General features: G+C 40.3%; 2 protein-coding genes across 3 annotated transcripts; both read right to left on the bottom strand.

Annotated features, from left to right (window-relative positions):
* Positions 1 to 6,569: 6,569 nt before the first annotated feature.
* Positions 6,570 to 8,270, bottom strand: RNASE11 (ribonuclease A family member 11 (inactive)). 2 transcript variants are annotated; one of them, XM_045527190.1, is made up of 2 exons: positions 8,111 to 8,270; positions 6,570 to 7,370 (listed from the first exon to the last, which is right to left on the bottom strand). In XM_045527190.1, the coding sequence occupies exon 2, from the start codon at positions 7,349 to 7,351 to the stop codon at positions 6,752 to 6,754; it is 600 nt and encodes a 199-aa protein (XP_045383146.1). In that variant the 5' UTR covers positions 7,352 to 7,370; positions 8,111 to 8,270; the 3' UTR covers positions 6,570 to 6,751. The 2 variants fall into 2 exon arrangements, with proteins under 2 accessions (XP_045383146.1, XP_045383140.1); XM_045527184.1 differs by having other exon boundaries at positions 6,570 to 7,373; positions 8,111 to 8,268.
* A 2,881-nt stretch (positions 8,271 to 11,151) lies between these two features.
* RNASE12 (ribonuclease A family member 12 (inactive)) lies at positions 11,152 to 12,461 on the bottom strand. Its single transcript, XM_045527183.1, has 2 exons — positions 12,334 to 12,461; positions 11,152 to 11,830 (listed from the first exon to the last, which is right to left on the bottom strand). Exons 1-2 carry the CDS (start codon positions 12,365 to 12,367, stop codon positions 11,352 to 11,354), a joined length of 513 nt encoding a protein of 170 aa, XP_045383139.1. The 5' UTR covers positions 12,368 to 12,461; the 3' UTR covers positions 11,152 to 11,351.
* Positions 12,462 to 13,697: the final 1,236 nt, after the last annotated feature.

Below are 13,697 nucleotides of genomic sequence, written 5' to 3'. Positions count from 1 at the left end.
ATTTCTCTTTAAAATAAAGATAATTCAATGTTGTTAAAATTTTACATATATTTTTTATATATACACACACAATTCTAGGCACACGGTAGGTGCTGAATTTATGGTAACTCTAATTTTTCCTCTTTTATGTATTCAGTTCTCAAAAATTTTATAAAACTGACCGCAACTGCGTTTGTGAGGTATGCCACCAGATGGCGCCTACAGTACACTAGTCTCATGAACAGAATTGTAAAGTGGAAGCTTGACTTCCAGAAGTCTTATGCTTTTTTAACATACATTTGAGTATTCTGACACTTACCTTACTGAATAAAATCTGGCAGGATATACACCAATAATTTAATCACAATTTTCTATGGATGATGGAATATAAATAATTTTTGCATTTTTAAAATTCTTCAATAACTAATATCATTATTCAAGTGGTGCAAATCAAAATTATATAATATATATCTGTAAAATTTCAACAGTACATATTACAATATACAGCTGTTAACATTTGGGAGGGAAATAAATTAACATATAGGTGCAAATTGATGACTTCCAATTTTCTTGTCACTATTTTAATTATTCCAAAGCTAATCTCATGATCAGACTTTCATCAGAATGTTTCTTTTCATCTAATCCCATTAAAAAAATCAGAGACACTTGTGGTAACATAGCATCAAAAATATTACATACCTAGAACTGTATCTAACAAACGATGTACACGACCTCTATGAAGAAAATTATAAAGCATTCAGCTCCCCCACCAAGTTGATTTGTATATTCAACACAATTCTTATCCATAGCTCAATGGATTTTTTTTCAGTTACAAGGGGCAAGTTGACTAGATAATTTTAAAATATGTATGAAAGTGCCAAGAGCCAAGAATAGATAAAACACACTTGAATAAGAACAAGCAAGATGGTTTACCTACCATATAACATTTTTCATAAAGTTATAGTTATTGGCCGGGCACGGTGGCTCACACCTATAATCCTAGCACTCTGGGAGGCCGAGGTGGGCAGATTGTTTGAGCTGAGGAGTTCGAGACCAGCCTAAGCAAGAGCGAGACCCCGTCTCTACTAAAAATGAAAGAAATTATACGGACAACTAAAATATATATATAGAAAAAATTAGCGGGGCATGGTGGCGCATGCCTGTAGTCCCAGCTACTCGGGAGGCTGAGGCAGGAGGATCGCTTAAGCCCAGGAGTTTGAGGTTGCTGTGAGCTAGGCTGACGCCATGGCACTCTAGCCTGGGCAACAGAGTGAGACTCTGTCTCGAAAAAAAAAAAAAAAAGAAGCCAAAAGGAGAGAATATGAAAGTTCAATGAGGAAGGGATAGAAATGGGTCGAAGGGGAAAGGTTAAGGAAGGGGACGTCAGGGCCATCACACTCTGTGTGGGCATGTTCAATGTCCATCCTCCCAACCCTGCCCTCTGCCCCCATATTCCACCTCTAACCAGCCCTACTTTCTGTACCCAGGAGAGCTCTCAGGAGGGGAATTTAATACGAAAGGTCAGAAAAGCTCAGCCCATGTTCTGTTACAGGAGAACATGGAGTCCCTGGAACCGCCTGAGCTGGGGAGAGCAAGGCGAGAACAGGCACAGCAGCATGTCCCAGAGCTCTCACGTGCTCAGGGCTCTGATGGCCCTGCCCTTTGACCCTAGGCAAGGTAAGTCCCAGGCCCTACTGAGGCCTCCAATGAGGACCCGACCTCAAAGACCACCAGGGCCAGAACTCTTACCTAAATGATGTCTAAGAGAAAGGAGTAGTGTCAACAGGGAGATAAAGCAGACAACTGTGCAGAGGATCTGGAAACCAGAATGGGGCTTAGCTCACCTTGCTTTCCAGAAAGACAGCACATGTGCCAATTTGCTTTCCCAGGAGGAGTGCATGAGAATGTCTCAGTCCTGTACCTATGCCAGCACTATGTCATATATTTAATATTATTTCTACTGATTGGGTAGGTAAAATACGATGGCACATTGTTTTTATTTATATCACATTCAGTAGAAAGGAAAAAATTTTCAAGTGTTTAACAACCATTTATATCTTCTTTGGTTAATTTTTTGTTTGTGCTTCTTGCTTATTTTTCTGTAGGGTACATTCATTTTTTTCTTATACTGATAGACCTCTTTTTATATTAAATATATCAACTCTTTATAGATTGGGAAAAAATTTTAATTGTGTACTTGGCACAGTGCTCTGATCTAGTCAAAATTAAAATAATAATAACAATAGCTACCATTTAATCCTCAAAACAATCCTGTGGGGTGAAGTTTATTCAGGAGCATTCCACTATTATCTTTCTGTATGGTTATGGGCAAGTTTGCTTTTTTCTTGTCAAATGAGTGGTTAGGATGGGTGCAGTGGCTCACTCCTGCAATCCTAGCACTCTGGGAGGCTGAGGCAGGAGGATCACTTGAGGTCAGGAGTTCAAGACCAGCCTGAGCAAGAGTGATTCCCCCGTCTCTACTAAAAATAGAGACAGTGCCAGTAGTCCCAGCTACTCGGGAGGCTGAGGCAGGAGGATCGCTTGAGCCCAAAAGTTTAAGGTTGTTGTGAGCTAGGCTGACGCCACAGCACTCTACTCAGGGCAACAGGGTGAGACTCTATCTTAAAAATAAAATAAAATAAAATAAATGAGTGGGTAAAAGTATGGCCTATGGAATTAGACTGTCCTTGCTTGCTGCTGGAGGACAAGCACTCCACGTCCTGCACTTTTTCCATGTGTGACCTTGTACGTTGCCTAACATCTTTGTATTTCTGTTTCTTTATCACTAAAGCAGGAATAACAATATCTACTTCATGGGGGCGGTTTGAGAACAAAAAGAGAACATGTATATCTTAGGCTAGTTCCTGGCACATCATAAAATCTCAATTTTTATTATTACTATTGTTACTATTACTGATAAATATCCTTGTGATGATTGTTGTATGTGATTTTGAAAAAATTCAGCATACTTCGCAAACGTGAAGGATTAAGAACTTAAAACAGGCATTTTATCCCAAACCTGCCAGTTCTCTGGAGGAAAAAGGATGCATTTCACATGTATGATGCCTCTTTCAACTTGTCAGCCACTGTTTTGGAAACATGAGCACCTTTCAGTGCCTTATGTTTGTTCATAGATGTATCCTATGGCTTGGAACTTTCAGGATAAAGAGACTGCCTTGCTAGTTCCGGGAGACTGTGGCAAGTAGAGGCTCTTTGAGTTAAACTGAATTATTTTGCCTCGGTGCTGTCTCCAAAAGCTCAGAATGCACAGGCAGCAACATTTTTTCCCTCATTAGGACTAGAATGTTCTATGACTGAAAGAAAGATTTTTACTTCATTTAATACAGTGGTGTTCAAACTTTGGAGCACATCAGCAAACCTAACCCACTTGTAAAAGACCCCTCTGCTATAGTCCTATCTCTGGCCTGTAGAACCCAAACTTCTGGGATTAGGGTTCAGGGATTTGTATTTAATAACAGCCCCTGAAGTTATTATATTTGTTAGGGTAAGGCTAAGCTCATGGAATACAATTTCAGAGTATAGTAGGTTAAAAAATATAAATATTTATTTTTCTTCCATATAACAGTCTCAAAGTGGGCAGTCCAGCTTAGCAAAATAACTGCTTAACAGTTATTCAGGGATGTGGCTTCCTTCCGTTTTGCTGTTCAGGCCATTCTTGGGACATGATCATCATTTCACCATTTTCATGATTGAAGTTGGGGAACACTCATGTCCATTTTGGGGATCTAGCTGTTGAGAAGAAAAAAAAAGGACGGAGGGGTCCAGTCCAATGTCATAAAACCTGGACTTGGATGTGGCACGTGTCACTCCTGATCAGAGAGCCGAGGAAAGGAAGTCTGGCTGGGCACTCTGTACCTCACTGAACTTCTGTCCCTTGAGAGCACGGAGGGCTTATTTGGGTGAACAGCCTGAAGACTTTACCACGGGGATCCTGATGCATACCTAAGTCTGAGAATGCAGATGTAATCCAACTGTTTCCTTGCATAGATGAGGAAACCGAATCCCAGTGAGGACAAATGACTTTTAGAGAGCATGGGGAGGCCTGCTTCACAGAATATAGGAGAATTTATCTGTGATGTTACAATGGATCTGCTTCTTTCAGTATCATTTTGGGCACTTGAGGCCAGGGATTTGCTTTCACTTTAGAATTGCTGCTTAAAAGAAATTTAGTACCCATTATGTTGGAAAATAGAGGGAATGGTTAGACATAAGAGGAGCACTTCTCTTACACTAACTAACCCCTCTCAACATCTCTTTCACAAACCTGTGATTCCATTCTCAACTTCCTTTCGCTACCTGACTCTTCCTTCCATGGCCCTTTTAAAATTGGATTTGTCCTCTTTGTCACTTCATTTCATACCCTTAAATTTTTCCTTTCAGGTAGAGGGATATAACATACATCTACCTCTCACTTATTTTTCTAACAATTGCAAAAGACATTTGTTGCTCCATTTCTAGTCAGATGAGTTTGTGTGACTGAGTGGGCTGAGATGACAGAATGAGAAAGGAGGAAGGAAGCATTGAGATAAGCCTCCTCCAGGAGTGAAGACAACTTGCAGCAAATTCTGTGGATGCTGAAGAGGGTAGCCTCAAAATGACAGAGACACTTGCTGGAGACAGGTTAGGTAAGATGAGAATGGAGCATTAGGGGCCTTGAAAGTCAGCCTGAGAAAAAAGGAGCCCTCTATGGTTTGGGAGCAGAAAAGGGACATCATAAAAACTTAGTATTTTAACATGTGAAATCCCCTGCCCAGCGTCCTTATGAGGGACCTTAGGATGCACATGATGTCAAAGGGGTGACAGCCTTCCAGGGTGAGAAGTGTTAGCTCTGAGGGGCACTAACTGTTCGTCGCACCTCCACATTCGGCATCCTTCAGACCTCATAGCATGGCTCCTGGATGCTATAGAGCCTGGGAAATCAAGGCTCCAAAGGGCTGGAACCCAGAGCTCCTGCTTCTTTCAGAGAAGTGGAAAGTTTTGGTCTTAACTAAGCCTCTTCAAAGGACCCTCCTGGTCTAGAAAGAGGTATCTATTCTGAGTATTGTCTCCTCTCTTTTGGTGAGTGAGAAAATCAGTACTTAATACCAAACTAGACAGGGTTTGCTTCTTCTTACACATTATAAAAAATCTCTCCCTAGCACTTAAATAGTTATTGCCTCTGGGGCTGATGTGCCCCTCAACCAGAACCGGAAATCCTACTACAGGAAAGAAGTTGCTCAAATCTGAACTAAATTTGAACCAAGAGGAGACTGCTTAGACCATTCTACTGTGGATGGAACCCACCCTTCCCATTTGGCGAGTGGGTGGTAGCATCAGAGTCGCCACATGAAACTATCCCTGGGGTAGAACTTGAGCACATCCCCATCCTGGGTGCTGGGTTTTCCTCCTACAGAGATGAGACCTTTGGGACCCAGGTATTTCCCTCTATCAGTCACTCTCTCCTCTGGCTGTCAAGTGAAAATTGAGTGCTAATTACAGACTTTGGCCAAATCCACAGTGATTATTTATTTAAGCAGCCAGCACACTGACAAGGAAAACCCAGCTCAAAGGTACTAAAATGTTCCTGTAATGCTGCATATTGGTTGATTGTCAGAGTTTTGCAGTTCCAATATAATGAGAATCCTGCACCAAATATGATCAATGCTGGGGAAACTAACATGTAACGAGTTATGTACAATAAGAAAAATGTTCCAGTGACACAACATTCATTTACATGCATTTATTTAAAATTAGAACATTAAGAAAGAGTGGCTTCAGGAGGGAGGGAAGATGAATAGGAGGGAACAGATCATGTAGGCACAAATCAATAAACAAGATAACTGCTCATACTTTATGCAGAATGTTGAACCATGAAGACTTCCAAATAAATAATTGATAGTGGAAAAGTTGACTAAAATATCAGAAAAACATTCATGCTGAAAACCAATCCTGCCTGGTACTTGGCATAGACTTCTTATTCTTATCTTTCTGCCTTATCTATTTCTCCATGGCTTGCCATTCCTCTCCATAGCCCCAGGGTATCAAGACTTTGCATGAGAAAAAAGTTGCAATAAGAGCTGTATTTCTTGTCTTAACATTAACCTGTAAGATGGGGATGAGGGTGGAGGAATGGAGACTGCATAAGGCTGGAGCTGTGAACACTGAGAACACCTGCTAAGCCAAAAGATCTTTTTCCTCTGGCAACTGCTAAAGGACAGGCAGACTCCTTGTGTGGGTGAGTGTTCGTGCGTGTGTGCACACATCAATGCACACACTTCTTTGAAGGGAAGCAATGATACTAATATTTCTCTCACTCATTTACTATTTTTCTGAATAGCCTCATTGGCAATACAATTAACTCTTAATTATTCATACTGGTTTGGGGCCTCCTCTCCTTAATTTTGCCCAGTTAAGTGGACTCAGCCTCTTGGCTTTATAGTACAGCTAGGGTGGAATTCAATTTGGCTCAGAAGAAAAGTGTGTGTGTGTGTGTGTGTGTGTGTGTGTGTGTGTGTGTGTGTGTGAGAGAGAGAGAGAGAGAGAGAGAGAGAGAGAGAGAGAGAGAGAGAGAGAGAATCTGTACTCCAGGATCAGTTATAAATTTTAATTGAATTATTCACAATTTTGGATTTTTCAGTCTTTCAGTTAGTATACATAATCAAGAATTTACTATAGTGCTAAAGGGTAGATCTGAATAATGGAAGGAAAGAAAAAAAATGAACATGAATATGTCCTTCTTTAGTTAGACCCCAGTCTCCAAGCTCTGTAGGATTTACAACTTAGAGCCACTAACTAACCAGCTCATTAGAGAATGACCTGTCAGCAGTGTCAACATTTTCTTTAATGAAGTAATGCTGTGGTATTGGCATCTGGGGAGTTGTTTGCCTGTAGTGAGCTGGCGCATAGTATTCTCCAGCTCTGGACTCTCACAGCAGCATATGCCACGATTGTGTCCAAACTTGCAGCCTGGGGCCTTGTGGACCCCATGGATCACTTCCAAAGAGCCATGGATGAAGTTACTGCTCAACTCACATGACCCATTAGCTTCTGAAACTTTTCTCCAAACTGTCATGTCATTGCAACACTCTTTACCATCACCTGAACTGTTTCCCTTGGGGACACTATAATGTAATCTTCTGAATGTCAGTGATGGGAAAGACATAATATCCTTGGATGTGCTGAGGCTGGTATTTTTATCTAACAGGGTGAAGTTCATTAATACCTCAATGCTCTGTTTTTCTTGGTCACTTTTTGCCATGTCATGTTGCATCTCTTCCTCTGTAAATTCTTCTTTAATTATCTCCATTATGCTTTCTGAAACTCCTGCAAGCACCAACCCCAGGCTGAGTAGCAGAAGAGAGAAGGTTTCCATCTCAGATCTGGTGTAATCCCTTCTGCAGTAAAGATAAAAAATAGGGACCGGGGAGAAGGGAACAGGTAAATTCGCACCTAACAGGTACAGTGCATACTATGTGGGGGATAACTTTCACTCAAATGATACAAAAGCAATTTATGTAACCAAAACGTTTGTATCCCCATAATATTCTGAAATAAAAAAGTAAATAAATAAAATTAAAAAAAATAAAAGATTATAAATGAGAAGATTAAGATTGGTCTGTTTTCCTTATGACAGTTATTCCCAGGAGTGAACCCTACATGTAAGTTGAGACATCTACATTAGTAGTTGTCTTAACATGTAAGTTAAGACATCAGACATTCTATCTGTTAATGGAACTATGATCTGATGAAAACACAATCAGCTGTGGAGTCTGAAGACCCAGGTTCAAGTCCCTGCTTCTCCACTTACAATTTACTCTATCTCATTTAACCTCAGATTCCCAATGTGAAAAAAAAAGAAAATGTAAGAATTTTCTAAGGTTTATGTAAGAATATATTTAAAGTGCTAGAATATTTTCCCTTTGTTTATAATCTCGTTGGTAGTTTCTACAATCTCCATGGTGTTTCACAATTCTCACCCAACACATTCCTCACCATTACAATATCTCCTACAGCCTCACATAGTACCTGGCACATGGTAGCCACTTAAAAACACAAAACAAAACACACAGTCATTTCCCCATCTCTCATTTCTTTCCCCATCCATTCTCAGTCATGGGATTCTGGTCTTTACCGGTTCCTTTGGCAAGTTGATCCCGTAGAGAAAGATTCTAGCTTGTTGCAGGGCTAGAAGAGAAATTATGTTTGTTTCCTGGGAGTTTCTGTTATTGAGTCTAACAGAGGGAAGGAGGGGCAAGAAGGAGGCAGATAGAATTGTATGAGATTGGCGGAGGAGACAATGTGGAACCAAGGACGCTCAGGCGGAACTGAACACAGTGTCCACTTGGCAGTCAGAATCCCAATGACCCAGCACCACTGCTTTATCTTCCATGAAATCTCTCCTGTCTATTAATACTTTAACCTAGAGTGATTACTTTTCTCTTCTGAAACCCAATAGCACAGATTATGTTGCACTTCATTTTATATGATCTTTTTCATTTTTCTCGTTAGTTGATACATGTTAATCTTTTCTCCCTCTTATTAAGGCTGAAGACTCCTTGAGCCTGGAACACAGTTTCTGATTATTTTATTCTGTACAGCATCAAATACTGAACTGTACACAGACTAGTTTTTCCACAATATCTGTAAACAACATAATGTGGCTTGACTAGAGTATAAAATCCTTTACTTGAGGTCAATGCTGAAAAATTCATAATGAGAATCCCAGAATGGATGGTTATTTAAGGTGATAATTCTTATACCGTTCATTTGGCATTAGTACATATGGACTTTTGTTTTTTTTTTTGAGACAGAGTCTTGCTCTGTCACTGGGGCTAGAGTGCCGTGGCATCAGCCTAGCTCACAGCAACCTCAAACTCCTGGGCTGAAGCAATCCTTCTGCCTCAGCCTCCCAAGTAGCTGGGACTACAGGCATGCGCCACCATGCCTGGCTAATTTTTTCTATATATTTTTAGTTGTCCAGCTAATTTCTTTCTATTTCTTAGTAGAGATGGGGTCTCGCTCTTGTTCAGGCTGGTTTCAAACTCCTGAGCTCAAACAATCCACCCACATTGGTCTCCCAGAGTGCTGGGATTACAGGCGTGAGCCACTGTGCTCGGTCTACATATGGACTTTTAAAAGTTATATTTGATTTTAAAATGTCCTGTTTATGAAACTAGAGAAAATACCTAGCACCAAGAATATATAAGCCTTAATTGGGTTGATGGATTATTGATAAATTATTGAGACGTAAGTGGATGTGTTCAGGTGTGTGCCTTGAGAGGGTGCGGTCACCGCAGACTTGATGCATGTTCAAGGAAGTAAGCAAGAGGGATTTGTAGGGAATTTATTTTGTTTCCTAAACTTCTACATTCTGTGCCATTTGCATCAATAGTGAGGTGATACATGAGAACAAAAAGATGAGGAGAAAAATAAACAGGAAGAACAGATCAGAGATTCCCAGTCTTTCTGAAACATGTATTTCAAGCGGGCAGAATTCAGAGCTGCCTGGGTTTTATTTCAAACTGCTAGAAGGTGCCTATTAAAAAACATACATCCCCAAAGTACACGTGACTAAAATGTCACAATTCACTTGAATTAGGTTTTGATTTTCATTAAATGAACATACTCTGAGGATAGATTCCACTGGAGAGTCTCAGTTACTTACACTTTAGTGGGAATGCATTTATCTGCAACATTTTTTTTTAAGTAAAAGAGAGGAGGTTGGGGAAGGAAGGGAACAAAAAGCACTGAGAAGGAAAGAAAGAGCAATAAACCTAGGAAAAGGGGTAGGAAAAGGAAGCAGAATTCAAAAAATAGAATCATGGTCTTAAAGGACACATTTAATCTATTTCAGGGTTTTGTCCAGGAAATGATACTACCAAGACCCAACAAGTCATACACTAGGGACCAGCTGTTCCTGCTCAGTTTCTATTCAGATGCCGAAGGCTCTGCTCATTTGGTGGCACCCAAAATTCCACGAAGACAACAATGACAATAAGCTTACCACAGACAAATAGATAATGAAACAGCTAAAAAAAGCCACCCCAGATGGAAGAAGCCATGAGATGGGTAAGGTTGGCCTACTAACAAGGCTGCAGAGTGTCTTTTACTCATAATTGTCACCTTCATCCCCCCCATAAATCAAATCAATCAGATAGAACTTTATGCTTACAAAAGAGAGAGCTAACGACTATCGTAAGTGCACCTCCTTCTTTGATATGACCTTGAATTAAGTCCAAATGAGCCATGCAACAGTGAGGTCTCTCAGCTGAAAAGATCAGGACAGAAAGTGTTCTCTACAGCTTGTGATTCACTCATGCCTGCTCGAGCTCACAGTACGGGTCTCTGGCTCTCACATACAGGATTGAAACATCATAGCTCAGAATTAGTGACCTCACAACCTGGCCCTTACTTGCCAATTGCCCCGTGTTTCTTACTACTTCTGAATACAAAGCATCCCCTCCAGCAAAGCCAGTTTCTACACTACCTAAGAAATAGAATCATAGAGTAATAGATGTGGAAAGAACCTCAAAGATCTTCTAGTTCAAGACCCTTGCTTTACAGAGGAGGAAACTAATAATCACAGAAGAACAGGACTTAATGAAATTTCCAGAATTAGGAGCCTCTCTTTCTCTTCCGTCTTCCTATAGCTTAAGGACACTGTGCTCATAGCTTAACATGGGGGAACCAAACAATGAGTTCAGTTGTAAGAATTAAAAAGGGAAAAGAGTTAGTAGTCTGGCTCAAAGTCTTCTCTGTCCCCTCTGGAGATGCAAAGAGGAGATACACTAAGCTCTGAGAGACTCAATCCCTCCCTTATCCATGCGTTTCCACAGTTTAAATCATGTGTCTCACCTCATCTTAATCCCAGCCCCGTCCCATTGGATATTAAAAATTTAAATATTTTGTGCCTCAGAGATTTTTGTATTAATTTTGATTTTTTGAGCAGACATGCTATTAATATATGGCCTATGAAACAAAACAAAATAATATTGAATTAAAATATTATTTATCTAGATTACTGGAGTGTTTTGGTGCCCTCTTAAATCTTGTACCTAAAATGAGAGTCTCAGTCACTTTGTCTTAATTCCTGCCTTTGATTCAATCTTGGCTCTTATCAAATGACCCAAAGACAAGGGACAAAAATTGAAACACATGTAGAGTTTATGGTTTAATTCAGTAAATATTTTTTATTGATTCCAACTCAGCAATACTGGAAGGATAAATTATTAATAATTACCAGTGGCTACCCATTTCACTCAAGGCAGTCCCCCATGTCCACAGTTCCAGTCTGCCTGGGGACACCAGCCCCAGTGCCACTGAGAGAGCAGATGAGAGGATCTCAGACTCAGGCGCTGAGTTGTGAGCTCAAGTTATTCAACATATCCCTGGAAATTAACTGGCCTCAAGTCATCACAAGTGACAAGAACAAACCCCTCTATGAGGGAAATGTGGTACCTACAGGCAGGATATCTGGTGCCTTCAATGAGCTGACAGACCGTCATTTGAAACTTTGTCTCACTCTGGAAGCAGAAAGTGGTGGAATGGTTTTGGCAAGGCGCCTTCTTGGGAGAAGTGCAAATACTATTGATTTTTCGAGGCCTCTCGTGGATGAAGACATGCTTCTTTTTACAAGTGTAGTCGGGTTCCCTGATGACTTTTTCTATGATCATGTAGTTGCAGTACCTTACAGGAATGTCACTCTGAGGGTAGTCCACATGCAGGTGCTCTAAGCTTGACACCTGCATTATTTCCTCATTCACTTCATTTTCCCAGAGCAGAAGCAGCAAGAAAATTATCACCATTATTATCATTAGAGGTAAGATTCCCTTCATATCTCTGGGTTTAACTCCTGTTGAGTGGGGGGAGACAGAAAGTAGCAAAGGGTAGTCACATCCCTCCTGCTTCCACCCCTGACTGCTCCCCCATCCTTGGGATATTTTATTTCCTTTTCTATGCTAATGAAAATTGTGCTAACCCTGCAAGATAGCTGGAGGCACAGTTCTCCAAGAAAGCCCTTTTTGACTATTTTAGCTCTCAAAGCTTGGTATTTAACTGTTCTCTAATTATTCCTTTTGTGTTCATATGTTTCTATAAGTTCTTTGATAGCAGGTACCACATCTGCTATTTTCTCCTGAATCCTTCAATGTGCTTAACACAGAGGTGGGCATACAGAAGGTGGTCAAAAATACCTGCGCCAGATTGTTTTATTCATGTTGCTGAATAACTGGCCCATAATTTTCTGAACCCTAATTCCCCCCCATTTCACATGATTTTAGTACATTCTGCTAACCTTTTTTCTTCCCAATCCCTTCCCAACCCCTCCTGGCTTGCCTCTGTGCTATCTCCTCTCACCTGTGTTTTTTGCTGCTGCTCTCACAGGTAACATATCCTTGCTGTTGCTCTCACAGATAATATAGTCTTTTGATCACGGATCTGAGAAAATCCCTGTGTCTTGCTGTTCCCTGGCAACATCTGATAAGGAGCCAGCTGAGCTTGGGGAGGGCCAAAGTGGAAAGAGCAGAAAGGGAGGGACCTGTAGAGAAGTGTGCTTGAGCACCACTGGGGAGAAAGAGAAGTTACTTTCAGAAGGAGAGTTGGATAAAGCAGGCCATGAATGTGCCCTCATTAAACAACTGCGGACTTTTTTTTTATTTCAAAATATTAAGGGTGTACATATATTCTTGTTACATGGATACCTTGTATAATACTGAAGTTGGGGCTTTCAGTGTGCCTGTCACCATAATAGTGTTCATTGTATGTGATAGTTTTTACCCCTAATCTCCCTCTCACCCTTCCCCTTCTTGGTTTCCATTGTCCTTTAGATCTATTCCATGTCCTATTCCATGGTGTGTGTGTGTGTGTCTGTGTGTGTGTAAATGCACCACATTTTCTTTATTCATTCACCAATTCATCAGTTGGTTCTAGGTAGATAGCTTTATTTCTGTGTTCTCTCTTCTTTTCTGCTCTTCTATGTCTCTACTTTTATACCAGCACTGTGCTGTGTCGGTTACTATAGCCTTCTAGTGTAATTTGAAGTCACGTAATATGATGCCTTCAGATTTGTTCTTTTGCTTAAAATTGCTTTGGTTATTAGGGCTATTTTTTGGTTCCAAATGAAGTTTAGAATTATTTTTTCTAGATCTATGAAATATGACGTTGATATTTTGATAGGGATTGTGTTGAATCTGTGAAACACTTTGGGCAGTATGGACATTTTAACAATGTTGATTCTGCCAATCCATCAGCATGGAATATTTTTCTATTTGTTTGTGTCATCTATGATTTCTTTCATCAGTGTTTTGTAGTTCTCCTTGTAGAGGTCTTTCACCTCCTTGGTTAAGTGTATTCCTAAGTATTTTGTTTTCTTTGTAGCTATTGTATGTGGTATTCAGTCATTGATTTGATTCTCAGCTTGACTATTACTGGTGTATAGAAATGCTACTGATTTGTGTACATTTTGTAATCTGAGACTTTGAGAAATTTATTTATCAATTTTAGGAGTCTTTGGTGGAGTTTCTTTTTTAAATTTCAGAATATTATGAGGTTACAAACATTTTGGTTACATGAATTGTTTTTTTTTGTTTGTTTGTTTTTTTTAGACAGACTCTCACTCTGTTGCCCCTGCCAGAGTGCCGTGGCATCAGCCTAGCTCACAGCAACCTAAAACTCCTGGGTTCAAGCAATCCTTCTGCCTCAGCCTCCTGAGTAGCTAGGAC

This window comes from Lemur catta, chromosome 1, assembly GCF_020740605.2.
Source record: "Lemur catta isolate mLemCat1 chromosome 1, mLemCat1.pri, whole genome shotgun sequence".
Lineage (NCBI taxonomy): Eukaryota > Metazoa > Chordata > Mammalia > Primates > Lemuridae > Lemur > Lemur catta.
The sequence above is the reverse complement of the archived record's forward strand: the minus strand, read 5'-3'. Positions and strand labels throughout refer to the sequence as shown.